Source organism: Hylaeus volcanicus, chromosome 2 (genome assembly GCF_026283585.1).
Source record: "Hylaeus volcanicus isolate JK05 chromosome 2, UHH_iyHylVolc1.0_haploid, whole genome shotgun sequence".
Taxonomy (NCBI): domain Eukaryota; kingdom Metazoa; phylum Arthropoda; class Insecta; order Hymenoptera; family Colletidae; genus Hylaeus; species Hylaeus volcanicus.
The window spans coordinates 1,056,525-1,084,378 of record NC_071977.1 but is presented as its reverse complement, the minus strand read 5'-3'; the positions used below and the strand labels follow the sequence as shown (position 1 = coordinate 1,084,378).

At 48.7% G+C, this 27,854-nt stretch overlaps 3 protein-coding genes across 9 annotated transcripts in view; 2 read left to right on the top strand and 1 right to left on the bottom strand.

The window, feature by feature from the left end:
- Positions 1–98: 98 nt before the first annotated feature.
- On the bottom strand, positions 99–4,309 carry LOC128872862 (uncharacterized). The gene is made up of 6 exons (XM_054115975.1): positions 4,111–4,309; positions 1,542–2,692; positions 1,152–1,232; positions 746–873; positions 499–657; positions 99–420 (listed from the first exon to the last, which is right to left on the bottom strand). The coding sequence occupies exons 2-6, from the start codon at positions 1,597–1,599 to the stop codon at positions 190–192; spliced, it is 657 nt and encodes a 218-aa protein (XP_053971950.1). The 5' UTR covers positions 1,600–2,692; positions 4,111–4,309; the 3' UTR covers positions 99–189.
- On the top strand, positions 3,655–9,418 carry LOC128872861 (synaptotagmin-1-like). 2 transcript variants are annotated; one of them, XM_054115974.1, is made up of 10 exons: positions 3,655–3,797; positions 5,041–5,194; positions 6,743–6,862; positions 7,034–7,125; positions 7,217–7,348; positions 7,600–7,797; positions 8,232–8,384; positions 8,451–8,571; positions 8,648–8,820; positions 8,887–9,418. In XM_054115974.1, the coding sequence occupies exons 2-10, from the start codon at positions 5,044–5,046 to the stop codon at positions 9,091–9,093; spliced, it is 1,347 nt and encodes a 448-aa protein (XP_053971949.1). In that variant the 5' UTR covers positions 3,655–3,797; positions 5,041–5,043; the 3' UTR covers positions 9,094–9,418. The 2 variants fall into 2 exon arrangements, with proteins under 2 accessions (XP_053971949.1, XP_053971948.1); XM_054115973.1 differs by lacking the exon at positions 3,655–3,797 and adding an exon at positions 3,820–4,087.
- A 279-nt stretch (positions 9,419–9,697) lies between these two features.
- LOC128872858 (mitogen-activated protein kinase-binding protein 1) overlaps positions 9,698–27,854 on the top strand; it is a 47,406-nt gene continuing 29,249 nt past the window's right edge. For 2 of the 6 annotated variants that reach the window (XM_054115968.1, XM_054115965.1), the window contains exons 1-3: positions 9,701–9,869; positions 18,204–18,239; positions 26,610–26,761. In XM_054115968.1, the coding sequence (XP_053971943.1) occupies positions 26,681–26,761 (81 nt within the window). In that variant the 5' untranslated portion in view covers positions 9,701–9,869; positions 18,204–18,239; positions 26,610–26,680. Of the gene's footprint in view, positions 9,870–18,203; positions 18,240–26,609; positions 26,762–27,854 lie in introns of all 6 variants that reach the window. The other 4 variants (XM_054115963.1, XM_054115969.1, XM_054115967.1 and 1 more) reach the window with 4 other exon arrangements.

Genomic DNA, 27,854 nt, shown 5'->3' with positions numbered 1-27,854 from the left:
GATAAGGTTGTACGTTGTATTTTAAATTAGTATAAAACAAATGTTAGTTTACATTTACTTGACGGTTTGGAGAATGAAATTTAGCATACTTGCTTGTTCGTATAAATTTTTATTTCTTATATACACAACGAACTCGGTAGAATCGTAAAAAATAGATGTTACTTATATAACGAAGACGCTTCGCTCGAGTCACTCGCTTTTTTTATCTTTTTGTTGTTTGTACAAGTTTGTTAGATCAGAGATGGCGCTTTTTCCACCGGTGGGTGCAAGCGGTGGTCCTGAACGTATCCTTTGTACAGTCTTGTTTTTCACAGACGACGAGAAACTGTTTTCTTCGGAAACATCTTTGAATGGCGTTTCGTCTGTGCCCGATTTCGTCATTTCTTTGCTCCATTTTGCCAGCCAGTCGCTGGCTTTAGTCTACGAGAAATATTATAGTAAAATCTGCCTTTGCTTCTTTCGTCAAAGTCTATAATAATTAGAGAAATTGACTTTTACCTTCTCGACGTTACTTTCTTCGGTGTCCACGGCATTCACCTTCTCCTCCGTTCTTTTAAATTTTTCCAGTTCACTCTGAATTTTCCGTTCCAATTGATAGTTCGCAACCGCTTGAGCCAACGGTCCGAGTTCTCCTCTCATCGCGGCACCGAACATCGCCTGTGGTAGAAAGTAGACGTTACTCTTATCGTAAATCTCGCGTTACTCGTAACTTGAATCGAGAGGAGATCGATTTTTATTTCCTTACATCTCGACGTCTCTTGTTATCGGCAGTGCCGATCGGATCCGTTTCGGTCTGGGGTCCTAGCTCTACCAGTACTTGAAAATCCGCGTGCTCCCCGAGTCTGAAACCCACGCCGAGTCTCGAATCGGTGCCTGTCAACGAGAAGCAAACAATCATGGAGAAACCATCGAGAGACGAGGCGAATCTCCGAATTGTTTCTTGGATATCGTCGCGCGTCGTAGGATGCGTGAATTCGTTATTCGTAGAAAATGTTAGGCGTCTCTGTTAGGTGTCTGGCGCGCGCCGAGTGAAAGTCAAAGTTGTCGGCGCGTCGCGAGACAGCTAGGATAAATCATGAAATAAGAATAGCACGGGAAAACGCATCGGAGAAAAAGTGTGACACACGGACGTGACGCAATTGCCGTGTTACCTTTCTTTATCGGTGGAATATTGGAGTAGATCAGCGAAAGTATCGTGGGCAGCTCTTCCGGGATAATGAGACACGCAGCGTCTGAAACGATTAATTCCGTTTTAAATAACTCGGTTTATTTATAAATAGAAAATTATACAACGTGACAAAGCCGACAGTATTATTCGTACAACTTTTTCCACGTTAGTTTGGAACGTAAAGTTTGTAACTTTCTATGATACATATATGTGTACATGTTTAACTTTGCGTAATCGCTATTCAAACCAGAATATACGCAATCCGTTTAAACGACGAATCGGACTATGATCAAGGATCGTTGCAACACGTAGAGACAGATTTAACGAAAAGTAGGCGAAGGACAGGTAGATGCGCGTAGTAATGGAGACTTACGATCGTAAAGGAAGAACAGAACGCACAACTTTATCAGCACGTCCTTCGCGCTCGACATCTTTTCATCGGAAGGATCTTGTCGTGGTCGTGGGCGCGTATTCCGTATTCAGGTCTTCAGAACGGGTTGCAATCATACCGTGCTGGCGAGCTTCTGCGATTAAACTCGTTAATTATTTACTGTCCTCGCGCTCGGCAGTCCTTTTACAAACGGTAGCGAAATGCCGGCGCGGGCGTCGCGCGACCAATCGACAACGGTACTCTCTTTTCGCGGCGATAAGAGAAATCGAAGACGACGCGTTCACCGACGATACTTACCAGCAAAATAGATTCGCAAACACTTTTCCGACGGAGTTATACTTCACGTCGCGACGTCGTACCACGCTCGCGAAAATTAAACAAAATACGGTTCGTACCGTGGCGAATTGATAACCGAGTTCGAACACCACGTGTAACGCACGAGCGTCTTCCCCAATGAGTTCAACTCTCGGTTCACGATCGCAGACACGCATCCGCATTTAGGACCGTAGGCCACCGTCGTCGAAGAAAGGTCGGCGACGTCCGTCGACTCGTCAGCTCTCGACAGAAGCGAAAACGTTTACCGCGTGTCGTTATACTTACATGAAAGTGAAATCTAAAGAGCGAGTTGGCAGGTAACGAACGCGGCTTCGAGTCGACTTACTCCAGCGAACTCGGGCTAACTGAGGGCTGACCACCGACTACCGAGACCAGTCCAGGCGCGATAGAATGCAATCGCGTTCCTTGGCACCGACGGTGCGAGAAAGACCACCGGAAAGAAGTGTTCGAGTGAAAGGAGACGCGGATCGGGGATCGAGGTCACCGAGTCCGAACGACTGCCGATGGCTCGGGGATGAACTCTCTCTCTCTCCTTTTCCTCTTCGGCGTCTCCGCGGGAAGGAGAAGCCAAATTTCAGTTCCGATTCGTTCGTTTCTTCTTCGTCCGGTCGTTGGAAGGTTTACCCGGAAAACGCTGAAAATGATACGGTTGCTCGATCGAGCAACAAAAGTGAAACTCGATTACCGAGCCCGAGCAGTGTTATTTTCAATGGCAACTAGAAATCTTCGTTTCCTCCTTTGCGTTCAACGAGGCCGTTTAACCATTGTTTGTTCAGCGGAGTTTTTCTTTGAAAATTCTGAAGCAGAAAAGCCGTGGCTCGTACAAAGGAAGAACTCCTCGCGACGACAACGTCGCACGTCGTTATCGGTCGTTAGCCACGCGCGAGAAAAGGTGTTCCTGGCTAACGATGACATAACTACTTAAGCTCGGCTTAACGGTCGCGCTTGTCGAGAAGATGTCGCTAGGCTCGAACTTTGCGGGATCAGGGTACCACGGCTAGGAACATCGCGCTTCGCGCTTTTATCGTTACCGTTAGAAAATAGGAGCGAACGTTGTCGGATCGGGCCTAATTTGAAAACAGTCATCCGCAGGATATACGTTCGCGGCCGACGTCGACGGACGTGCTCGGTTTAACGGTACCATCGATAGAGCGTGGACACGCGCGTGATAGCACGCGTGTTATCGGCGGTAACTCGCCGACTGACTTCCTCGTCAACCATGGCTGTCGGCGCGCGTACGGCAAAACCCTGAGAAACCAACTCCAGCTGTTCGAAAGTCCATTCGTTGGAAAGAAGAGCACGAAAAGGTTACTTCGTTCTTTCCATTCTTTTTCAGATTTTATGCTCGACTTGTTCCTCGGGTGCTCGATCACGTCGTTCGGTTGGACAGCTCGAAAGTCCGTAACGGAGAAGTCGAACGCGGCCTTGGCTTCTCGGTTTACGAGTTCCCTCGATACATAGATAAAATCGTAAAAAAAAAGGATAAATAAATATTAGGATCGCGTTAGATCGAGGACTTTGGAATTTTGAATTGCTCGAATCGTTTCCCGTATTCGATTAGGTTCACGCGTCGAGTCGAGGAGATCGAGGCATCGAAAGTGTCGAGTCGCGTACCGCCAGCTATCGGCGAAATAGGCAGAGTCGTCGAAGCTTGGAGAGGGGCAAGCGTAGATAGCGCGTTCCTCGTCCTATGCAGGTCCGCGCGTTCGTCGTGGTTTGTCGTTCATCGGGAGTTGACGATCGCGCACCGAGTCGTCGGTCCGGGCTGCGAAGGACGCACGCGGGTACCGATTAATCGTCCTTTCCGTCGACTTGTCACCGCGCTGACATCGAAATCGCGAATCGCGAACGCCATTCGATTCGTCCGCGACGGTGGTCATCATGGGACATTCTTATGGTCGAGTGAGTATCGTCACGCAGAATTCGGCGGGCGTCGATCGAATCGGTCCGACGAATCTTCGAGTTCTCGACGAACGTTCGCGGACGACGCAGAGGGAAGTGGACGCAACGGTGATCCTGGGAAAAACTCGATACGAGGGAACTTTTTGCTATGGCACAAAAACGATTCGCTTTCGATAGAAGTACTCGCGCGTACCGTCCGAGAAATAGCGTTCGTAACGCGTGAATCGATCAACGTTAACGTCGATGTCATTCTTTTTTGCGCTACGACCGCGTCGAAACAACAACTCGAGGTAAACATCTATTCGATTCGAACCGGCCATATGCTATTCTTCGGTCGTGGTTTCCACGTTTCCCGTAACAGGTGCTCTACGCCGACGGACGCGGTCGAAAGACGCGGCGCGGAGCGGCGACGCGAGTGCGCCGAGCGAAAAAGGGAAGAAACGAGTACGAAGGTTCCGTCCGACACACGGGATTTCTCGGAGTCCCGCGAGTACACTTTTTGCCAAGCGGACGCGACGGTAACGAGCGCGCGCGCGCGCGAAAAGCACAAGTGTTTTCTGCGCGCGTTAACGTGGCTTATTTTTCTATTGCTTCGCGACGCGACACAGCCGCGACCCGTCGCAGACATAACGCGCGAAACGCGACGTCTACACGCAAGTCTCGTTTTTCTCGTGGCCAGTTGCCCACGCGTCGACGCAGACCTTCGGATCTCGTGTACTCGAATCTAGTAAACCAATTACGACTTCCTTTTAACCTTTCGAACACGCGCGTCTCCCGGATCTCTCGAAACTTTCGCGAAGAAAGCTAACTTTTCACACTTGTACTCGTAACCAAGAAAATGGCTTCTCTCTTCGACGGAGTATTTCAATGCCGAAAACAAGGATTCTAAATCGTAAAAAACGGTATCGATCTTGATCGATTGTTTCGAGGTCGATCGCGACGCCGGGCGCGTTTACGGAAAAACGGAAGCGCAATCGATGAAAACAGACCTCCGCAAAAATGGCGAATCTAGCTTAACCGACTCAAAGAGTTATCTTTACGACTCGCGAGGTGACGTTTCGAAGCGTTCACAGAAAATTTATTCGAATCGCTTTCAAACGATCGCAGTTTGAAACCGAACAAAGGTAGCGCTAGATCGGCTGGCTAGCTAGCAACCTTTTTTCGTCGATGATTAGTTTATCGCGACCGACACTGTTTCGCATAGACGAGTGCACCGATAGTAACATCGAACGTGCGTTTCCAGTGAATGGTGCACGATGACTCGCTTGGCCCGTGGGGCCAAATTATCATCATCGCGGTAGCCGTGGTAGGCGTGCTAGCCATCGGTGCCATCGTGATCGTGGTCCTGTGCTTCGCGATTCCGGGATGTCTTGGATACGACTGCATCAAGAGACGAAGTAAGCTTTGCTTTTTACAAGCGTACCTGTCTATCAATTTTCTTGACACGTTCGCGAGCTTTGCTTCGGCGCACGCGTGCTATCGTTCACGAAACACGTGCCGAGGAATGCGATCGCTTTCGATATCTTTGCGTCAAAGGTGCTTTCGGAAGTTTACGAATTCTATCGTAGAGAAATTCTCGTTCGTCGATTCGCGAACTGGTATCTAACGCGCCTCGATTACCACGGGAAATAGAAGAGATCCCTGTAACCCGGTTACGTAAAACGCCAAGTAACAAAAGAGGCTGGATTCCGCGCGGAAATGTACGATACACGTCATCGAAACGTTTCTGGTCCCGATAGGTTTTTACAACAGCACGACAACGATCGCAGCTGTCGATTTCTTTTGTTTCTCGGTGATTGCAACGACTGTGTTTGTATAACGAGTGTACACGTTTCATTCCCTGGCTTCTGTTTTATTCTTCGTAATCACATGGGGTAACTGTAACCCTGAAAGAGGTGGCCTGCGCAGGGGAGACGGTTGGTTAAATGGAGTGGAAAAATTCATGTCAGCGTAATGCCGGAAACGCATACTTAACGAGACAAAGGTTATGGTTGAAATTGCTAAAGATTTCGCGTCAAGCATTATCAAGGTAATCTTGGATGACAGATTGGCGCGCAACGCAAACCCGATCCGAGAGTATCGTAACGTAACTGTTGTAGTACTAAAATCATTCGAGCCGACGACGAAACGCGATTTCATCGCATCCGAAACACTGTTTATACAACAAAGAACGTTGTATTCCTCCGAAAGGAAGGAAGCCTGGATTCCTGCATCATGAATCGCGCGTATACACGACTGATACATTACGCCATTGTTCGCACATTTATATTTATACACACACGCGCTCGCGGGCGCGACGTTTTCTTCGTTTCCTCCGCGATGTTACGTAATTAGGCATGTCATCCTGCAAACAAATTGCACAGACAGCCTTCCGATAGAGTCGCGATGGCAACGCCCATCTCAACCGCACAAAAGGATTTACTAAATCCAGCATAAGTCGTCGACGCGAACGAGCTCGCGTCTCGTTGACGCGACTTCCTTTCGATTTTATCAACGTCGCTGCTATATTTAAACGTTAGCAAACAAACGTTCTTGGACGAACCGCTGAAATTAACCCGTAGAGATTAATCGCATGGAAGAACAATTACGCGTATCCCGTTTCTGTGCAAATTCCTATTCGATTGTATCGTTCGATCCGTCTACTCCGAACGTGCCTTTTTCTCCGAAGCCATCGTTGAGTTCTCTTATTATAACGACGTTCTGTCGTAAAATGATTAAACGGTCATTGTGTATGCGCGGGTGTCGCATCGTCGGATTTAACAGTCGCGAAAAGCCTTCGGTCGCAGATGTTCGGCACCGTAGAAATTAGATGTTCCCCGATTCGTTTGCATGCGTTAAACGAAACATGTAATTAGCGAGTCAAACGAATCTTGGAGCGAACAGCCGCGTGGCTATTTCAGCTGTTTTCAAATTGCGTAATCAAAGGTATGAGTAATTCCTTTCAGGGAGGGAAGCAAAAAATGTGCCGTTGCGTGCTAAAAGCGGAGGAAATGAAAACTTGAAGTTGAACGATGTCAGCTACAGGTCATGGAGATTGGGTAGCCTCTACGAAGACAGCAACAATGGTACCGTATAATTATCCTTTACGAGTTGTTTACTTGTCTCTCGCGTAACGATACAGCTGCTTCACGATGTCGACCGTTGTGTACCCTTGACGCTTGTTCGCGGAACGTTATTTCACGAAATCTAACGCGTTCGTTTCACAAAATTCGTAAAAATTCGTAAAAATTCCTCAGGTACGATCAACGAGAACGCAGCCACGAACCAACCACCTTCTTGGAACTCTAGCAATCCGCAACTCGACTACACCAATTCCTCGTCTACTCTGGTAACTTCCGCTACCTGTACTGGATTCAGTTTTAATCGCGACACATCGACTATCGCGTATTAATCTATTCCTTGCACGGCGCACGTTGCAGAACCTGGTGCAAAAGACCAAGCAAAAACCAGACAAGAAACAAAGGGAATTCCCAACGGAGTTGACGTTGAGCTTGCAGTATCTACCGCCTTACGACGAAGCTGTTACAGGGAAACTTGTCGTTGGTGTCGAGGTATTAATTGATGTTCTTTTATCTGCTCCTCGTTTACGCGTTCTCAGCGATCGTTGTGGAAATCGGGTCACGAATCGTTCGTTAGGTCTCGGAGACTCGCCTAGCGATTATCGTACAATTTAAAAGAAAAAAAAAAAAAAAAATACAAGTACTATCGGTATACCGATAGCGTATTTAATTAGATGCAAGTAGTCGCGCGATTAGCGACGACTCATACCTCCACGCGAATTGAAACGTTTAACGATGCGCAGGCGGTGTCCGGTCTTCCTCCAAAACAATACAACTGTACGTTGGAGCCATACGTGACTCTGAACATTATGAAGCAATCCTGGAGCCACAGGAAACGGCAAAAGTTGCACAGTTTCCGAACGAGAGGCGTCAGGCATACGGCTAGTCCCATTTTTAAAGAGACTTTCGTCGTTGCGAACGTAAAGCCCCACGAAGTTAAGGTACAGGCGTACTTATGTTTTTTTATCTCGAGCCTGCGCGCGTTTCAGTGTTGTATTTAATTCAAGGTCTCGAAACACGTCACTCTAGCATAAGTTAAAGCGCGTCTACGACGAGAGCTGTGCATGCATTTGAACGTTAGAAAAAATATTGTTTATGTCTCAGTAACGGAATCTTGAATAATCGTCACAAAATTTGATATGGAATTCTGTTTTTTTCTTCTTTTTTTTTCTTTCTTTTTTTATGATGGAAGAGAGTGGAAACAGTTGGTCGAGAAAGCAGTCGCACCGAGTACGCGAACGTACCCGTATGTTTGCGATGAAAATATATTTTGCGCGACGCGGGTCGCGTGTTTCGTCGTACCGTTACGAAAACGATTACTCGTCCTAGAAATTACGTGCTTTTGCCTGGTTTCACTCGATCGTCTCTTTTATAGGAATGGATCCTCGATTTAGCGGCGCACGATCACGATAGGTACGCCAACGACACGGAATTGTGTACCTTAAAGATATCGATAAAGGAGCTGAAGCACATTTTGCAAAGTCCGGAGATCCACATGTTCAACTTCAAGATGAAACCGTCCAATTTGGTATCATCTCTTAGTACTCTAATTACTTTGGACGAAACATTCGATGACGCTCGTTTCTTTTTGCAGGAGTTTGGAAATATTTTATTAGGTATAAGTTACTTACCCACAGCTCAGAGACTGACGATAAATGTTATGAAAGTGCGCGACGTGAAGTTTACACCGGCGGTGTCGAGTTTAAAAGACTTCAGTGAGTATTGAGCGAATTCGATCGCGAGAAAACGATACATCGACGACTTGTACCGCGTACAATGTATTCGTTTCAGATCCGTATGTCAGAGTATTGATGCTGAATGCCAGAACAGGACAGAAAATAAAGAAAAAGAAAACGAAATTTGTTCGCGCAAGTTTGCAGCCAGAGTTGAACGAAACCCTGACGTTCGATGTAACGTACAATCAACTGGACATCGTACAATTTCTCGTGGTGCTGTGCAGCAAGGTCCGGATAAACGTACGTTCGAATCGACGAATGAAAATAAACTAACGATCGTGCTAAATATTTCAGAACCTACCTGCCGACGTCCCTACGATCGGTATGGATCATCCGAGCGACAGCGAGGACTCGGTAAACGCGAGCTATAAGTCGAGAGACGTTCACATCGGCAAAGTTGCTCTCGGGAAAGGAGTCAGAGGGCCAACGGAGAGATTGCATTGGTTCTCCGTGCTCCAAAATCCTAGAAAACTCGTTACCGTGTGGCACGTATTGAAATAGCGGCCACGAGCGCATGATTTTCTACATATGTATAACGAATAATCGGAGCTTTATCGTGATTTAAATTGTACGAAATGTTCGATAACAGGGATTGGGTAGTTGATCGGTTGTCGGCGAGAATGATTCTATTTCCGATAATACTTAACAATTTACGATACAACGATAATTATAGGTACAACTTGATGCCAGCGAATACAACTTGAACCAAAGATGGCAAATCTTATAAGTATTTATATAATTCCGTTAATATTGTACATCAGATATTATTTAAAACGTGACGAAGTGAATAGCGCGTTGAAAATATATTTACTTTGTACTTGTTGTACGTACTGTGTAATCATTGTCCAAAGTTACTTTTAATACAGCGATATAAAACGTAACAACATATCCCAGGGACGACGATCACATCGTTAAACTTCCCACAACCTATCGTTGAAATTGTCGTAAAAAGAGAAAGGCGAAAGATGAGAAAAAGGCGGATTCGAAATATGGCGGGAACAGACAGCGCCGCGAAAGTTCCGCCTCTCCTCGAGAGAGGGCGACACGATCGCCTCGGGCGTCTCGTAGCAACGTCGACGGTAGGTGCCCACTGCCCAGCCAGCGAGCTAGCTTCGGTCTTCGCTTCAGTCTGTTTTGTGACTCGTGAGTGTGTTGTGTTCGTCCTGGTCGTGTTCAGTTTATTCGATTATCCTTTTTTTCGTCGCGAGTTTGTAGTTGCGTCGCCCGAAGGAAAGAGTGCCGAGTGTGCGAACAAGGACGTGAACGTGCAACGAACGGTGAGTAACCGTTTTGTTCCGTTAACATCCTGGACAGTTTCCTGCGGACCCATAGAGCTTGCGTTGCGAGCTGGAAATGTAACCTCCAAACGCTCTCCGAATCCTTCCACGTAGAACATCATTCGTAGCATTTATCTTTCTCGCGTTGTACGTTACGTGCGTCGAACCCGTTCGCGTTATCGCTGATTTTACGATTACGTACGCGAACAGGACAGCCGGCTTTGCCGATCGTCGCGTGTTCCATGCGTTTGAACGAGAATAAAACATCGCGTCTCGCGGTAGTGTCAACCGTTTTTGAATATCATCCAATAGCAACGCCCGAATCCTCGGTTCGTGATACATGAAAATTTGTGACCGATCGAGGCCAGAATTTGCCTAGAAGCCAACCCTTTCGCGATCGAGTCGACGCATCGGCTCGATAATGTCGCACGCGAGTGCCTTTTAGAAAGAATCGGTCGAGTAAACTTCGTATTCTCGAAATATTTCTCGTTCACGTGCTTTGCTGTCACGCTTCTTTGGACGGAAAACGAACACGTCTGCTACCTGCCGACGGGATCGAGTTCGACCTGCTCTCTCGACCGTTGGCCATGCCGCCACCCCCTGTTCTTTTTCCACTGCGGCTAAAGTGAATTTAGTAGCCCGTCGTAAGCGTCCGTCGCGTCGTAATCCCACCAAACAATTTCATTTCCACAGGCATTCGTTTCGTAGACAGACGTTTTGTAGAAAGTAAAAGGAAGAGAGTCTCGTTTCGTCTCGTTATACGCACGATGACGTTGCTTCGAATGAAATGGAATCAAACGCGATATCAATTTATACGAAACGACCGTATCGTGATTTCTTCGTTGCAAACGCCAAGGAGATAACGATTAGAGCAACATTTTTTAGTACATTGCATTCACCTTAGTTTCAGTATAGGCTAGCATATTCGCGAGATGCCGACGTATTTGCATCGAAATGGTCGGATTTACTTCCTCGCGAGTGGATTCCCGCCATATCGGCAAGGTCGCGCTCACCTACGATACTCGTAGGTCCCGTGTTATGATTTCTTTATTTCTTTGTTCTACGCGTTCTACACAATGGGTAGAGACAGACGAGATTTCATTCGATCGATACGGTCCGAAGTCGGTGTCGACGACAAGGAAGAGATTACGAATTAATTGAACTTCATGTTCAATTAACACTCCTTGCGAGTGTATCGAAATTGTATCTCGTATCGTTTCGAACGATTTGCGTACTCGTACGGCGTTTCGCGGATGCGTACGATCGCGTGGGGGGTCTCTAGACAGCATACAATCGCGTATGAATTATCCTCGGGTAAACTGCACGCGCGAGCGTATTCGTAACCATCGCCTCTAACGGAACCGTCGTATTTCATTTTCTCGAGGGTAGTTGCAAAGGGTCGATCTCGAACCAACGTTCCGACGAAAAGAAATAACGAAAAATCGTAAAAATTTCACCAAACTTGTCAAGGTCTTCGGAATCCGACATTTCGCGCGCAACAATTTAACGCGGTCGTTGAAAGGTCGATTTCATTTGCATATCGAAAAAAGATTCCTCGAGCGGCTGGTATGTACAGCGACTGTCCGACGGCAGCTTTGATAGTAATTAGATCGGTGTCGAAGATAACCGGATAGGTAATTCGATCGCCAGCCCGCGCGGGGCGTTCGTTGTTTCGACAATTGAACGCGTTGCAATGAAACAACCACGATCGAAAAATCACTGTATAACGAAAGCGAACTCGCTTATTTATTTTGCGTTTTTTTTTGTTTTTTGTTTTTCTTGTAACTCGGGCATAGAAAACAATGCAAGCCGCAACATTGGCTAATATTCCCGACGACGGGTTTCATCTGTCGCGAAGGTTCCCACAACGCGTCGATGCTTTTCAGGCGTTGCGCATTTTTGTTTCGGACGACGAGTTAAACTATCCGGCACGCGGCCGTCTCTCATTGTCATGCAAATGATTTTTGCGCAATCACGAAACGGCTAAGCGACACGGAGTCGAACGTCGACGCGCACGTGCATGGGAAAAGGTTCCGGAATGTCCAGACGCCGTTAACCCTTTCTCCGCGTATTTGGATTTTCAACTTCGTTCCTCGCCACTTTCCTTTTATCGCCGCCGGCTATCGTTCACCGACAGAAATCGTTTCTCGGCTCTCACGGATCGCGACGATGTCGTTAATGCGAAATAACGAAGGGGTGGACGATTAAAAGGTTCACCGAGGTACCGACACGCGTTGATCAATCGCGCGAAGAAAAGCGAGACCCGTTGCTCCCATCGACGGTATGGTTATCGGCTGCTTCCTTTTCGATCGTTGGACGTCATCGAATTCCTCGTGATTTTCCAATCGGTCTCGCTTACCTCCGGCGTGGCTTTTATGGAAGACGATGCCGAGAGACGGCCGTCGGCTCGTTTGGACTACAGGCCTCGACAAGGTTTGCGAATGTCTCGCGATAGTTGTTTAAATAAAGATAGTGGTCTGAAAATAGGCGGTCTCCTAAATACCATCGAACAATGATTGGCGCGATCGTCGTCCGTGGATCAAGACCGTCACCGTTACTATTTCGGTGTGAAGAGACACGGTGGCATGAGAAAATAATGTTTATTTGGGTTAGGTTAAAGGAAGAGCAAAAACCTGACGGCTCGGCGGTGTGTCCCGCGTGGTTCATAGCAGCTTGATCGTTGTTGCGTCGACTGCATCCGGTGCATCGGTGTAATTAATTTCTCCGGTTAACCACTCGTCAAGAGCGAACAAATTCCTCTGGCCTGCGTTTAATTATAATTACAAATTCGAGCGTTACGTTCGCGGCAATCGTCGCGAACGAGATAAACATCCCGAATGCAAATCGTGAGTTTATGCGGAAGAACTGTGGACCTAGGTGCATATTACGTTTTTACGTTTGCGCGAATGGTATTAACCAACTTTTTATTCCTTCGTTCGACCAGGTTTCTTCCGTAACAGATGCGCTGTATTTAATAGCGTAACGCGCACAGATATTCCACGTAGAAAGATGTAAATTATTGCGACGCGAGCCTTCTACAGAACGTAGAATCATTTCGTGTACTCGTTGCCTTCGCGAACGTGACAAACGCGCGTATCTGGCCATTTTGCTGGACTTTCCGCTCGGTTCGGCCAGCTTCGTCCTTGCGTCTGGTTTCCAGCCCATTAGGCTAAATCCAAACTCGTGTCAGTTTTCGCTGTTCCCGTCCCCGAATTCTCGACGGTCGGTCGGTCGGTCGTTGGTCGGATTAATGTTCGCGAGAAATATGCGGAGACGAGAAGGAACGGTTTCGCGATCGACCGCACCGGCGAAACCAACCTCTCGCTTCGATGATACAACGCGTCTTAACCTTGCGCATCGCTTTGCATGTATAATTCACAGCGTTCGACGAATCCAACGCAACAAGAATTCTGTTTACGCGATTAAATAACATTCGCGTCGAACTAATTGCTTCGCGTACGAGACCCGATCGTTTAGGGCTGCGTAAATTCCTTAAGAATATTCTCCGTTCCGAGGAAGCACGGTTGCGAGCACGTTTCGGGATGTTATATTTTATCGATGGATGGGTGGAAGTCTCGAAGTAGAAATTCGAGTACGCCGATGCATAACTGGGTCGCCGTCGGCGGGCAGGTTGGTTAGAATGTAGTTTTCAATGTAGGCAGTCGCATTCTGCATTCCGTGGACCTATAAATAATACGCGTTTTACGGTATTATGGCGTAACGGCAGCTTCGCCGCACGTTTCTCGCGTTCGATCATTTCGGAACGATGATTCGGAAAATGTTGCTGGCGTCGACAAGGTCGCTTCGCTATTGTACGTATCGATTCCTTATCTGAAATCCTTTTGGGAAAGCCGGAACGATAACGGCGCGAGATCACGTTCCTCCTAGAAAAGCCGGTCTTTCGGTTTAATTCTTCTCCTTAAAAGGGAAACGTCGCGAACAACGGATTCCGCGTTTACGTACTCGAACGATAGCAAAGAGTTACTCACGGTAGCGATAACTCGAGACTTGGACGAACCGATGAATCAGATTTTACCGTTGAATCGGAGGTCCGCGTACGCTCGTTGGTTTCTATAATTAACGCGTTCCGTTCGGGTTAGTTATATTTTGGACGACGGTCAGCTCAGATAGATACGAGTACGATAAGATCTCTTCTTTTGTTATATCTTTGTATCGGCACGGTCATCCACAAATTAAGAGCTTCCGCTTATCTACTACCGACGTCGCCGCGACGCCGCGCCGATGGTTTTCTGCTTCCTATATTCCACTGGCGATATAATCAACGATCACGAATATATTTTGCTTCGTTTATCGTAAATCTTGTAAAGCGATCGCGTATTCCGCGTGCACGCGACGATCCGCGGAGCGCGTGCAATTGCGCATCGATACGAAGCCGTGTAGTTCTCGGTGCGAATGAAAAACTCGCGGAGAAAGACGCGTCGACGTGTTCCTCGCGACGAGAGCAGCTGATGCGCGCGCTCTCGGACTTGGCCGGTTTCCCGAGACTCGCTTTATTCCCGTAGAAGGCTTTCCAACTCGTTGTTCGAGCTTTTTCTCCGCCCTCGACTCTCCCTCGTCGCCGTTCGCCTCGCGATTCCGTTTTCTTCGCATCTCGAGAAACGCGACTCCCTCCGTTCTCGCGTTGCCGATTTTCAATTCCTTTGCCGGGGAAAGAAAACTAGAGAACCAGCTGCCCGAGTGGGATTAATCGTCCAAGTTTCCATTTAGAATGCAGATGAAACCGGTGTGCGTCGGGGTGAACTAGTCGTTGCAAGTTTTGCGCAAATGCCCGTACTTACGAAGCGCTTTTGAAGCTCGACCAACGCGACGGGTGTAAAGAAATTTTACCGAGTCGTTTCAGACATCGAAGAATAACCGTTGCGATCGAGAACCGTTTTATTGGCGATCGAACGACCGAGCGTAACGCGAGGAGAAATAAAACGTACGTATTATCTCGGCGAGGAGTGTTTCGTCGGCAGAAACAATGAAACGTTCGGCCGGAAGAAACGGGAAAGCACGAGAATTCTTTTATTGCGCGATAAGTCGTCGATGCGCGAAGGAACATGCAAAAATTTCTGCACAGCGCTCGCTCGCTTCGCTAGTTTCCATACACGGTTCCTTTGACCGCTGATGGAACGCGAATTTCATCCGTTGCCGCAACTCGTATTCCGCATAGCTGCCGCGATTATGCCGCCGCAGAGGACTGTATTTTCGCTCCCTCGACCTTTTCTAAAATTCCACCCAAGATACGCATTCGACGTTCTCTCGTATCGTTGAAATTCAGTCGACGGTATTTTCTCAACGGATCGAGTTTTCCCGCGCGAGTTTGTTTACTCGTCAAAGCGTTGCGTTACCTACAAAACGAAAGGAAACTTCGATACGCGAAAGTTGATACTTGGCGCGGCGAGACGCGCATCTTCTTCCTCGAGGTGAACAACCGTGGACAACTGTGCTCGTAAAATTTCTGGCCCGGTCGCAGGCAGTAAAGATCTCAAGCCAGACTCGACGCGTGCCGTTAACGCGCGCGTTCCTCTCGCGGCGGGCCAAACGACACGATGAAAAGACCTCGAATCGCGGAATCGTCTCGAGCGCGTTAACGGGCCGCCTAGGTGCATATCGTATAGGGTGCACGTATAAACTGCCGGTGTATTTTTAGCTAGTCCCGTGTCGGATTTCCTGTACACTCGATACAGTACAAACTCGATGGTGCATAGCACTCGCCAGGGGATGGATGGTGGTTGCCATGCCTACGTCTCTCCCACGACCCCGGCTCTCTGTCTGTCTCCTCTCCGTCCATCCATACGACCGCGACCGTCGGCGTCGGTCCGTCCGTCGGTGTTCGTTCGATACCTGCCTTTACCTCTCCTCGTCAACCGATGCTTTCGCGCCTTATCATCGTTTATGGTTTTCTACTTTCGCGGATCACGGGAAACGATCGACCGAAGCGCAGTCACGGTTAGTTTCTAGCTCTTTAAACAGTCTACCTCGTGTTTACTTTGGGGCTGCTGTAATCTCGTTTCTTTCCCAAACGTTTGCGCGGTTATTCCGTATAGACGCACGCTCGCGCCGCGATCGACTTAAAAATAACTCGTCGAGTCGCCGGAGAAAAACTGCCGCGCGTAATTCGAGTGTTGCTCTCGGGTTCGATGATTAGGTGTAATTGGCTGGAAATAATTGTAGCTTGGGCCGCGTAAGTGGCTCGTTGCCGCGGCTTTGTTCGCGGATAAGTATCGATTAACGGCCGCAACGAGATCTAACGATGCTGCTTCGCGAATGAAACGTTGACGATCTCTTGTTCGCGGCGAAAGGAATCGCAGTTTCTCGCGCCGGTCAGCGGCAGAATGGTGCAATCGTTGCGTCGCGCGAGTAGCCTTTAGCGCGAAATCGTCGATCGGCTCGGAAGCAAGGGTCGTTCGGGAATATTCGCCGACGAATATTATCCGTTGGAACAATGGTGCTTTCGCGACGATGAATCGGGCCGGGGCTATTTCGGAGCTTGACGGGTCGCCGCGGGTAAAAAAGTGTGACGTTAATTAAAAGCTTGACATAAATCACGACGAACGCCAAAATGCTTCTCTCTCCGTGCACCGACACTCGTGCATTTTCCGCTTCGCGACAACTCGCTGCGCGAAACGACTCCGTCTTCTTCCACGAGAAAGCGACGAACGGACGCGTTTCGTCTATCGATCGAACGAGCCTCGGAGAAAAACTAATTTCGAGCGACTCCGTAAAAGAGGAAAAATCAGCATCCTCGATCGTTATCTGTATTCGAGGCACAGAGTACGCGTGCACGTGGCGCGAGCAGACGCTGTTATTTAACACTGCAGCTATTTCCAGGTGCGTGCGTCGTAGTCGGTGTCGAGTGCTACTACTCACCAACAAACTGCAACGCCACTTGCGGAACCTTTATATCGCTTAATCTCCTCTCGCCTAGTCCGTCGAAACGAGTCACTTTTTTAGTGCCGCTCCTTTTACTACCATTTTCGACTCGCGTTTAGCGTCGTCACGGGTATTTTCGGTTCGACTAGGCGCATCTAGAGCGAAACCAGTTCGGCAAGCCGTTGGGGAAACGCGCGACTCGCGATTTTAAAGATACGAGGAAGTTGTTCGAGTCGGTCGTTTTTCACAAGGTTGCTCGAACGCGATCGAACGTTGATCGGATGATGCGATCGAGACGTGCCGGCGTAACGCGGACGCCGTAAACACGCCGGTATGGATACGCGCGTTCTCCAAACGCTTTCTAGGAACGAAGGTTGCACGATGCCGCGATTCGAGCGGAAACGCAGGTGGATATTACGCGATAGTTGTTCGTTACGCAAAAGCCGGGAGTACCTTGCGATTAGGAACGACCTCAAAGCGATATCCGCTTGTTATCTCGAACGACGCGTTACGAATGTTTACGTTGATAAAACAGCTGGTTAGCACTCGGCCAGACGTAGGTAGATACGTCTTTCGAACACGTATTCGTTGTTGTTTGCCCGACGGCACGAGAGCTTTAAAGGGAAATTTCCTTGTACTCGTAGTTTCGGTGAGCAGATTCGATCGGGTCGAAAGCTAGTGTTGGTAAACACCACGATGTCAAAAGTAGCGGAACGGAAGCGTTCGCTGAGCAAAAGGTCGGTCCACCACGCATATCTTATTGTACGTTGCATTGATTCCCTTAGGGGTTTCGATACTCGTCGAACAACTCGTGGAAATGCATCGTATCGATCGTTGTTCCGTTACGTGCAACCTTTTCGGAAAATGGACTCGAAACTCGGCAACGTCTTGCAATTTGCGTTATTTCTAGTTTCGTCTCTCCAGAGATGCGATACATTTGGGACGAGAGATACTCGGCTAGAATTATTTCGCGGAAGGCCTGCACTCGTAAAATTCAGTTTAGGAAACTGCCGCTCCTTTCCAAGCTCCGAAATCATATCGTAATTGTAAATATGCCTCGGCGAGTATATCCTGACCTTCCCACGTTAATAGGTTTACTCGACGCGACACGGTTTCTTCCTTCTTCCTTTTCCGATACGTAATCATCGGTTCGCTCAAATACGGCGTAATTAAAAGTAGATTCGAAGTTGCTCGCGATTATCGGACGGTCGTTTTTCCGCGAGCTTTACGGCGATTCTTGCCATTTTCGAGAATCGGCTAACATGGCGCTGAGGACGTCTAACAAGGTGAACAGGAAATCCGAGTCCACGACACGGTTTCACACGCGTCGTTCCCGATACACTTCCTCGCCGGCGAACGTTGTAAGTGGACAAACATCTGTACGCGTGTCGCGCGTCGAGGACGGATTAGCGTTCGAGCAACATTTTCAACATTTTTTGTTTGTTTTTGTTGCAGATCGCGGGACGCGAGACTCAACCGGAAAGCATCGCGGTAAGCGTCCGAGGATTGTTTATTCCATTCGAGCTCCGCGTACCGATTCGAATAGAGTCGTATTTCGCGTATAATTTTCACGCGAAAGCACGAGTTTATCGTAACTCGAGACCAAGATAGCGTTCTACGTAGCATTTGCTTTTCCGCGCTATTTCATGGATCTGACTCATGCTGAATATCGTCAGTGTTTGCAAACTTGTTGTACGTTGCTTCGACAAAAGCATTTAATCGAACAAAAACTTACGTATCTATTCTGTCGCGTCTACACGTGCATATTTACGATAGGTAAATAGAAAATGCAGGGAACTCGATAAGAGTCGAATGGAAACCGCGAACCGAGAAGTACATCATCGTTAATTTTCCGTTCGCGATTCGATCGTTGGATATCGCGCGCGCAAAAATAATTTCGTTTATCGCGCTTTCCAACATTGGAAGATTTCGTGTTTCGATAAAAGCTGTTCCGAGGTATGCTTTAATCGACGAAATTACCGATGCCGAAATAATTTCAGTTTCGAGTCCTTGGCAACGTATCCCGTTGCGAGGAGGGCTGCAGGATGGGATGGAATGGGTTGGAATGGAATGGAAAGGAAAGGAAAGGAAGGGAAAGGAAAGGGAAGAAGGGTCGGGAAAACGGGTCGATAGTCCGTAAGTTTATATTCCTGTGCGGTCTCTGGCCGCGTCCGGTCGTAGAAAATTTATTTGTCTAGCACAGGCTCGTAACAGTTTTACAGTCTGACGGGTTCTACCAAATAATTCGTCCCACGTTTGAATAATATATCGCGTTTCCAACGTCGTTCAAACGTGACGCGGGACCGCGGCTACGCGTCGAAAGTAACTCGACGCTTGCACCGCGTCGCGCGCCACGCTTTTTACGGTTCTCCCTCGACGATCGGCCGCGGCGGCCCCTATGCAATAATCGTTCGTATGGAAAATATTTTTTGACGCGTTTACGAGCGTGGCCTCTCTCGGTCGGCCTTCGAGTTTCGATCTCGTCCCGGTACCTTGGCAATTTCTCGTAAACTTGGACCACGTACGCTTCGGGCTCTCGGTCGCGGCAAGTATCTATACGAGCTGGTGTCTGAAATCGTTGCATATTCTTTCCGAGTCGAACGGTTTCGTACACCTGTCGGTCGGTAATTTCGTTTCACACGAGCTTCTAATTTACTTACGATCGCGGCGGCGTAAGGGGAAACGCTATCGCGTTTGCTCGTCACCTGGAGACGGTGAACGGGGGGGGTAACGTCAACATTACCTGGACGCGTAGACTCTGTCGAGCTGGTCGTAATCTTTGCTCGGCAAACACTTCTCGGCGAGATACGAAGATCGCGTCTTCTCTTCTCGATGAAAAGAAGGTAGGCTGCGTTTGGCTGGCGGTACCTACGCTCTTTTTTCCGCGCCTCGTTATTAAAGGTCTCTTTAGAGCCCCGGCACCTCTGAAGAGCATCGACCTAGAATTTGCGTCCTCTGTTTGGTTTTCCATCAGCGGACAGTTGGTTCGTGTCTCGGGATAATGAACCGGTTGGCGTGTCTGTTGACATTTTCGATTAAACTGTGCGTAACGACGAAAGTTTTCGCTCTTTCCGGTGCGACGTAAATACGCGATGAAATTGCCGTGGCGCTGCTGGTGGGAACGGTGAAAAAACTTGAAACGTTCGATAGGAATCGAAAGGAACGCGGTCGTTTCGGGAACGAAGCAAAAGTCGTCCATCATTTTTTCTCCCAATCAGAGCGTTAACCGACGGACGATACGCGCCAAGAAAAAGGAAGTATGTATGCTAATGTTCGCGATATAATCGGGTTCGCGATTCCCTTTGGAATCGCTCGTAACGAAAGACCGAGACGTCTCGAGTTGCCAAGTTCAGGGGTTAAGGAACACGCCAAGTACGAGAAATCGTGATTCGAGAGCCGACCGTGCCTAGTCGCGCCGATTGTTTCTCTCATCTCGGTTAATTTCTCGCAATTAGCGCGTTGGCGGTAAGATCGGTTCGTTGCAAGCGATCAATCGCACGCACGGGATCGCGTATACGTTGCGATAGGTTGCGTGTTTCGCTTCTAGAGGCAAAAGAAATAAATGACCGTCTTGTTAGCGATAATCCGATAATAATTTGGATTCGACCCGGTATCTTGGACGCGCGATGCAACCGTGACGTAATCTTGGCGAGGTGCTTAACCGTCCACGATCTCACGCGAAACGAAAATTAGAACTTTCTCCTATTTGTAATTTGGCTGACCCCCAGATCTCTGCTATACGATGTCGCGTACGCTACGTTATTCCACGATTGCGAGTAAAATCAATTTCACGCGGGGCATCGACACCTCCGTAGAACGTAATAACGTGCAACGAAGTCTTGCGGAGAGGTCATTGCATCGTTTAGATAGGGTGGAGAGCAGAACCTCGAGTGGCATGCTCCTCGAACGATTATAATTTTAACGCGTTCTTTCGATTCATAACACTTCCGCTCGTGTCGAGACCGCGATTGCCAACGATCGCTCGTTCGACTCGTTCGATCGTGTCCCGCGAAGCAACTCGATCATTTTGAAAAGATTACACAGTTTCGTCTTTCCACGAAGTTTGAGATTAGTCCTCGCGTACCGCGGAGTAGGCAATCTTCCGCGACAGGCACGATAACGTTGCAAGCTCGTCCGCGCGATTAACGGTGGTGAAATCACGGCAAAAATTTATCCGATTGACGCTCCGTGCTCGACGAGGGAGCATCGGCACTTTTCACCTCTCGCGGTTATTTTAACCGAGCGGATAGCCGACGACGAGAGGCGCAGCAGCTCGTTGGCTCGCGGGTCACGTTCCTCGTCTCGTCTCGTCCCGCCTCTGACAATACGGCTGCTCGATGGAGGCCGGTCATCGCGTCCAGCCAGCGTAGTCCACTGTCGGACCAGAGAACCATTCGCCACCGTGCATCCTATGGGACCTTGGCAGTGACAAACTGTGCAGCCATCGTATGCTCTCTCTCTCTCTGTCTCTCGTCTCTCGTTTTTCCGACGTGTTCGGGTCAGCCAGCCCGCGAGAGTCTCCTGGAATTCTTTGTTCCGCATTGAGTCGCCTCGACGCGCTCGTTGTCTCGGGTCAACAAACTCCATCACCTGGACGTTTGCTCTACGATAGCGCTATCGATCGTCATCGGTGTTTATCGTAGCAACATATTTTTTCTCGGTTAAAACAATGCGTTTCTTTGAAACTTTTCGAAGAGCGCGATACGACCGATTCTTAGTCTTCTTTCCGGTAATATTTTTCTGGACGACGCGGGAAAGTTAAACGTTCGCGAAGAATACGTCGAGTTTTCCCAGCGTTAGTCGACGCGAGAAACGCGTTCGTTTCTTACGAGGAACCGCTTCGAGATTGTTTATTTGGTAACGCGGCGGTTGCAAGGATAGATGAAACGATTCGAGTTTTCGCGAGCGAATAAACGTATACGGTTGTTCTACAAACTAGAGCAGACGAGACCAGATGAAAGGCGCCAGCTAACCAAGTGTGTAGTTAGCCACTCGACTGGCAATCGGTCTCCCCTATGGAACCTTGGCAGTGACAATCAGCCGTATGCTCGCATATCTCTTTATAGCGTGGCGGTTTTGTCCGGCGTATACCCGACGTATACTTCCTTATTACGTAACCACGCTCAGGAACTCGCGAAGGTTTCAAACGTCGCCATCCGACTCGTTTTAAGCGTAACTCGATTTCCGTCCCTTTCTCGTTTCTTTTCCCGAAGGAAAAAGCAGCGAGGGTGTGTATTCGGTTATCGACGCGGCCCATTGTTTAATTAATACACCGTGGATCAACGAAGGACAAATTAATTCAGCTCGCGACGTAATTTATTTCGCATTGTCCCGTAATCGGTGGGCTGAATGAAAGAGAAAGCACCGTGAATCGTGGCACACCGATCGAAGAGGGAATGCAAATTAATCTCGGATCCTTTGCCTTATTTGTCACGCTCGTAGATCTAACGTCAAACCCGGATCCGAGTGAAACTAATTTCGCTCGTTACGCGGAAAGGAATTAAGAGTTGTGAAATGAAACGACTGGAAACTTTGGTATTTTTGCGATACTTGAATACAAAATTCGTAGATACCTGATAGCGATGAAAAAAGCGTTTGAAGCGGGAAAATACGGTTGAGCGAAAAGCCTCACCGGCTTGTGCCGTAGGTGGGCGTGCGACGAGAGTCCTAACGAGTGTGGGTGGCTGATGATTATAGTCGCGCCGTAACGTACCGCGACGGATTTGTGGCTCGTAAATTACACGAGTTCAAGGATAAACGAAGGACGCGGAAAACCCTAATCCGAAAAGGTGTGATTGATAGGTGCGAGATTTTTTATGAAATTGTCTAGAGCCGAAGCGTCAGCTCCGGCACCTTATCTGCGGTACAAGGAATAGAAGGTGAGAGATAGGTTTTATCGTCCCGTCGGTAGCGACGATAATTCGACGTCGAGAGAGCGATAAAGAGGAGACTCTCGAGATGCTTATGTAAAACAATTTATTGGATGGTTACGCACGATCGTCGAGTACCAGCCGTGTCTGGATTCGAGGTCGACTTTTCGATCGACTTGGCAAACCGATGGGAGGGAAGCACGGCCTAAATCGCGTCTTTAAGTCCAATACGATACGCGATTGCGGCACGTGATCTAATCTCGTCGCCGGAGTCGCTCGGTTCCGCTTGGTTCGGCTTCGAGCCACTCGGTTAAATCAATTTCCGATCGGTTCGCTCGATTTTCGTCTTTTTCTCCGGTGCTTCGCGAAGCCTTTTTCGAGCGTCGTCGGAAAGATGTCGAGATCGAACCGCGACCGGCATACAAGCTGACCCGTTTTCCGTGAATGTTCATTTTCTCCGAACAAAGTCAACATCGATCGATCGGTCGGTCGATCGATTCGAAACAGCGAAAAGTTTAACTTTACGAACGAGTACGACGTCGCGAGGAGGAAGGGAAAACTGTCTCGGACCAAAGAGAATTTGATACAATCTACGAGCAAGTGGAACGTGGACGTCGTTTTATTCCCATCATCGATCGACGGTGGTCGAGCGCGTTAATTGCTGCGTAATTCTAATTAGCGAGCTTTCCCTGTCGCGAAAGAACGAACGGATTCGAATCACGTTTATCACGCGACGATAGTACGCGTGTAGGCGAAGCGATACACACCGCTCGACAATTCGTTGTACCTTTCCTGACGTCGCGTCGGTGGGTCATTACGATTCTCACGCTCCCTTTACGATATTTCACAGTACGTTCTGTCGCCGGGAAACCGCCAGATTCACGTTCGTTTCTATCTCTCCGTAAAACGTTAACGCTACGATTGTTTTCGAAAAGAGGGTATTTAATCGCGCGGTAAACCGATAACGAGAAGCATTCGCGTGCGGGCAAATTGGGTTAGCTAGATCCGTTGGCGAGAAACGGTGAAAGCCTCATCCGCGAGTGATCTCTCGCGACGCGTTCGTGCCCTAGTCGACGATGAATTCGTAGTGGACGTTTCTACGCAGGGAGCGGTCTACGATACTCGCTCGTTAACCTTTCGTCCAAAGTAAACATTACGATTACACTGTTATTGAACGCTGCCCCTTTATTCTCGTGTTTATCTTCAGCGTGTGCGTTACGTAAACAGGACTTGTACACTTCGCTACGATACTTCTATATTTAGCACGGTTATGTCACGTTATGCTACGCATAGCGCGACTAATTTTTCGATCAAATTCATTCAAACACTCTCGGTAACTGGTTGTTATCTTTAGACTATCGATCGGTCGAGCCTTGCCGAGCGTTGCGCGCGTATTCTTTTTTCGTTGAGAAGGAAAGTATTCGAGGGTTTGTTCGATGTTGAGCAACCGATTCTGTACGCGAGTGTTTTTTATTTGTTAACTGTTATCGTTGCGGTGTTCGTGCGTAACGTTTGTAAGACGAAGCATCTCGTCGTCGTCGTCGTCGTCGTCGTAGGATTAGCTGTAACTCTAATGGAAATGTGCCAAAATTCGTGCTAATGCGGGACCGATTCGTGAACTAGGCTGTCGAACATTATTCCTGGTAATTAAAGTCGCTGCATCTCCTTCGATTCGATATCCAGCGGCATATTAGATTTCTCCGATCCTGCATCGAGCATGCGAACGCGCTCAGACGAGACGTAACCGCTTTCTTAGGACACCTACAAGTTCTTCCGGGGCGTGAAGTACGCGTACCTGTTTTAAAAGTCGCGCAGACACTTTGATCGCGAGTAGTCGCGATACCGATATCGCGAGCGCACTCGCAGGGGCGGGTCGCGAAGACGGAAATCGATGTGGGTATAATCGAACTATGTATCTCGCACGCTAAGTACCATGGATTGTGTTCGCATCGAAATTAATAGGCCGCTATTACTTGGCCTAGCGAATCGAGTAAATACTCGGCTGGCTCGTATCTGGTACGACGGGCTGTCTCTCGAACGAAAAGAATAGACAGTTTGGTGATGCACCATTTACCATGAGGGACGCGCTTTTATTGCGATCGGTGAGCGACGATAGGCATCGATGACATTCGAGTCGAAGGCCGACGATAGCTGTTAACTCCGTCCAGAGATTGTCGGGAGCAAGGACAAATTGAACACGAATCTTTATTTTTTTACTCGGAGCGTAACAAATCCCAGCGACTGTGTTGTTTTCGTTTCGCGAAAAGGTAGTTTTTGAGCACGTGCCAAAACGCGAGGATAAAGTACGGGGTTTGTTTCGTTACGTTCGCGAGATAACCGCTCGCCAAGTTTTACCCTTTCGCGAGTAAATTATACCCGTCGTTTCCCCCAGCGGAGAAAGGGCCAGCGATCCGTCGTTTTATCAAACGCAGCTGATTCGCTGTTATCGCGGTCGTTAAGTTTCTAACGAGAATCGAATAGTCGTCCTTGAAATTTTACTTTAAACAGTTTTAAATGACATCGAGAAAACTTTGGTGGGTTTGGCGAAGCGCGATGGTTCTCCTTCTCGGCCGAGGGGTGGGGGCGTTAAGTTTGATCGAATCTACGATACCCGATCCCGTCGAAATACCACAAGTTCGTCCCCTCGATTTTCAAATATTTGGCCGAGAGCCAAGCTCTCCTCTTCTCATCGGACGCGACGCGACGCGACGCGACGCGACGCTGCACGGCGACCGAGTCGAGCGCCGCGGAACCCGCGACATCGGATACGTATTAATGGACAAACCTCATCAACGGTCTGTTAAAGACGCGTTTAACGATGCCGCCGCAACCCGACAGCGGTTCGCGTTTCCGTGTCCCGGCTTTGCAGCTCATAAATCCCACCGACAACGAACCCGGCAATGCGTCCACTGAAACGCATCCGGTAATTGGCTCGGCATGCACGCGTACGCGATATCGGCCGTTCTTGCTCTCGCGACGCGTTCGTGTTCGTTTCGTCACCTCGCTCGTCGCGATCCTCCAGTTTTCCAATGTTTCGAGGAATTACTCGATTCCGTATAAATACCAACGTTACGTTTTACGAATCCGCTCCGCTCGATCGAAGAATAATGAATTTTCTCGAACGTCGAATCGTTTCCCGGTCCGCGGCGATGCAACGAAAAAGTCGCCACCTAAAATCTGCGCGCTCCAGTTGTCGATGCATTCCGCGAGACAAGTTTTTCGCGTCGTCGATCTACCTCCGATTTTATCTCGGCAATTTCTGGAAGGCAGCCCCGTCAGCCATTAGCTGCTGACAAGGCTGCAAGAAACGAAGGGTTAATATCGTGCTTTATCGATTTCGCGTCATGCTAAACTGCTCTCTGCCACCGGTGGAAGCCATATCCGCGTCCCTTCTCGCAGTCGCTGTAGCACGAAACTTTTCTTGTGGTTCACGGTCGACGTTTTCGCGCGTCCGCCGCGAAAACTCGAGCGAATCGAATGAAAACTTTAAAGCCCGCGAAATTATCTAACTTTATTTTAGTTATATACTTTTACTCATCGACTGGAAAACCTTTGCGAACACACGGCGTCGCGCAATCTGGACGGTAACGATTTTTCTCCACGCAACGTTCGAAGGCGTTGGTAAGGGGGAAATCGAGAGGCGAGGTCGACATTCGAGGAATCTTCTCCGGCGAGCTAGCTTACCTGTACCTGTTCGTGCATTACCTTCCGTTAACTCCCGTACATACCGTTATCCATTCCTCGCGTTTGCAACCACCAGCTGTGCCGGTCGAGCCGGAATTCGCGTAGGTCTCGATCTCCCACGATCGCGAGCACGCGCGCGCTCGCGTACACACACACACTCTCTCGTACACCTTTACTCTTACTTTCGCCCAACGACCTGCTATTTATTGCTAATCGAGTGGCGGATATCGACCCCATTTTTTAACTTGGATTTCTTGTACGCTATCGATCGCAAGACCAGACATTGAGTCGTCCGTTTTGTTCGCAGAATATGAAGTGAGCGAATCGAATCTCCTTCAGGAATGACATCCTGACGAGAGAGCAAAGTTAACCATCGCGATGGATCCACCAGCTACGAGCAAGGTTCTGCGAGCTCCTAGCCTGAAGAGGGGCCAGGAGAACGTCAAGATACAGGACAGGGTGAGTCGAAAGTTTGCGACGAATCTTTGCCCTCGTTAAATTCCCGTATTATTTTCCTAGTGGTTTTCTTCCGTTTGGAGAAGCCGGGTAATCGAGAAGTTGTAAAACGAATCCAAATGATAGCAAATCACTGGAGCAGCAGCTCTTACTCTTATCGTCGTTATCGATGTTATTTGTTCGTTACCGCGGTACGTCTATATCGTTTGGCGCAATTTAAGTGTGCGCTTGCATTCATTTTTATTATACTTTGTGTTAATGTTATCTGGAGTGTAATCGGATCGATTCGCGTAAAAACTGCTACGAACGTATCGCAAGGTCTCGGGTCTCCAATTCCGATCCAGGCAATTCCCGATTCCCTGGGTATTCCGCGCGATCGGGCATGCATTCGATTCTTCGGAATGGAAAGTGACAGCGATTGGTCGAACAAACGCGTCGCGATGCGCGCACGGGTTCCTCGTAGCGGATCACGGCGGAGCTGACGTCGCCAAAGACAATAGCCGCAGCTCGACCGTGTCGGGTCGTCGTTGCGCGCCGGATGCACATTATGCATCCCTGTCGATGCAGCTGCAGCAGCAGCACCACCACCACCACCAGTAGCAGCCCCGGATTGACGTCACGGCGATTCTCCTTTTTTTCGAGGACCTCGCTCGTCCGCTCGTCTCCATCCGAATCGGTCTCGGTGTTTGTACGCGCGGCGAGTTTGCGCGCACGCGATTCTCTTGCGGCACGCATTCCGCGTCCAGCGTACTTCTCGAGAAGGTCTTCCAGAATCCCGACGCGTCCACTTTGTGGAAAATTCACCGCTCGCTTCCACGCTACTTTCCCTCTCGGCGACGTTCCTGTTCGCGGATCGAGTTACGTATCCACGCGCGAGCCGTGCCGCGTGCGTTTGCACTCGCTGCCCCAGTTGCATCGAGTCCGAACTAACGACGTGTCGTTTCTCAACGGATGGCTAAGGCGTCTACAGCTTATCGCGGGCTTTTCGCTTCTATTTCTGAAATTGGAATAGCTTCTTCGGCGAATAAATCGACGACGAAACGGGACCGTTCGAACAAGTGGTCGTCGACAAACGTACAGACTTCTTTACCGGCTG

Coding starts and splice junctions, on each gene's coding strand:
- LOC128872861 (XM_054115974.1), top strand. CDS start 5,044: ATGGTGCACGATGACTCGCTTGGCCCGTGGGGCCAAATTATCATCATC. Junction 7,126..7,216: donor CCAATTCCTCGTCTACTCTG/GTAACTTCCGCT, acceptor CGCACGTTGCAG/AACCTGGTGCAAAAGACCAA. Junction 8,572..8,647: donor GTCGAGTTTAAAAGACTTCA/GTGAGTATTGAG, acceptor TATTCGTTTCAG/ATCCGTATGTCAGAGTATTG.
- LOC128872862 (XM_054115975.1), bottom strand. CDS start 1,599: ATGTCGAGCGCGAAGGACGTGCTGATAAAGTTGTGCGTTCTGTTCTTC. Junction 874..1,151: donor TATTCCACCGATAAAGAAAG/GTAACACGGCAA, acceptor TCTCGTTGACAG/GCACCGATTCGAGACTCGGC. Junction 421..498: donor AAGAAAGTAACGTCGAGAAG/GTAAAAGTCAAT, acceptor TATTTCTCGTAG/ACTAAAGCCAGCGACTGGCT.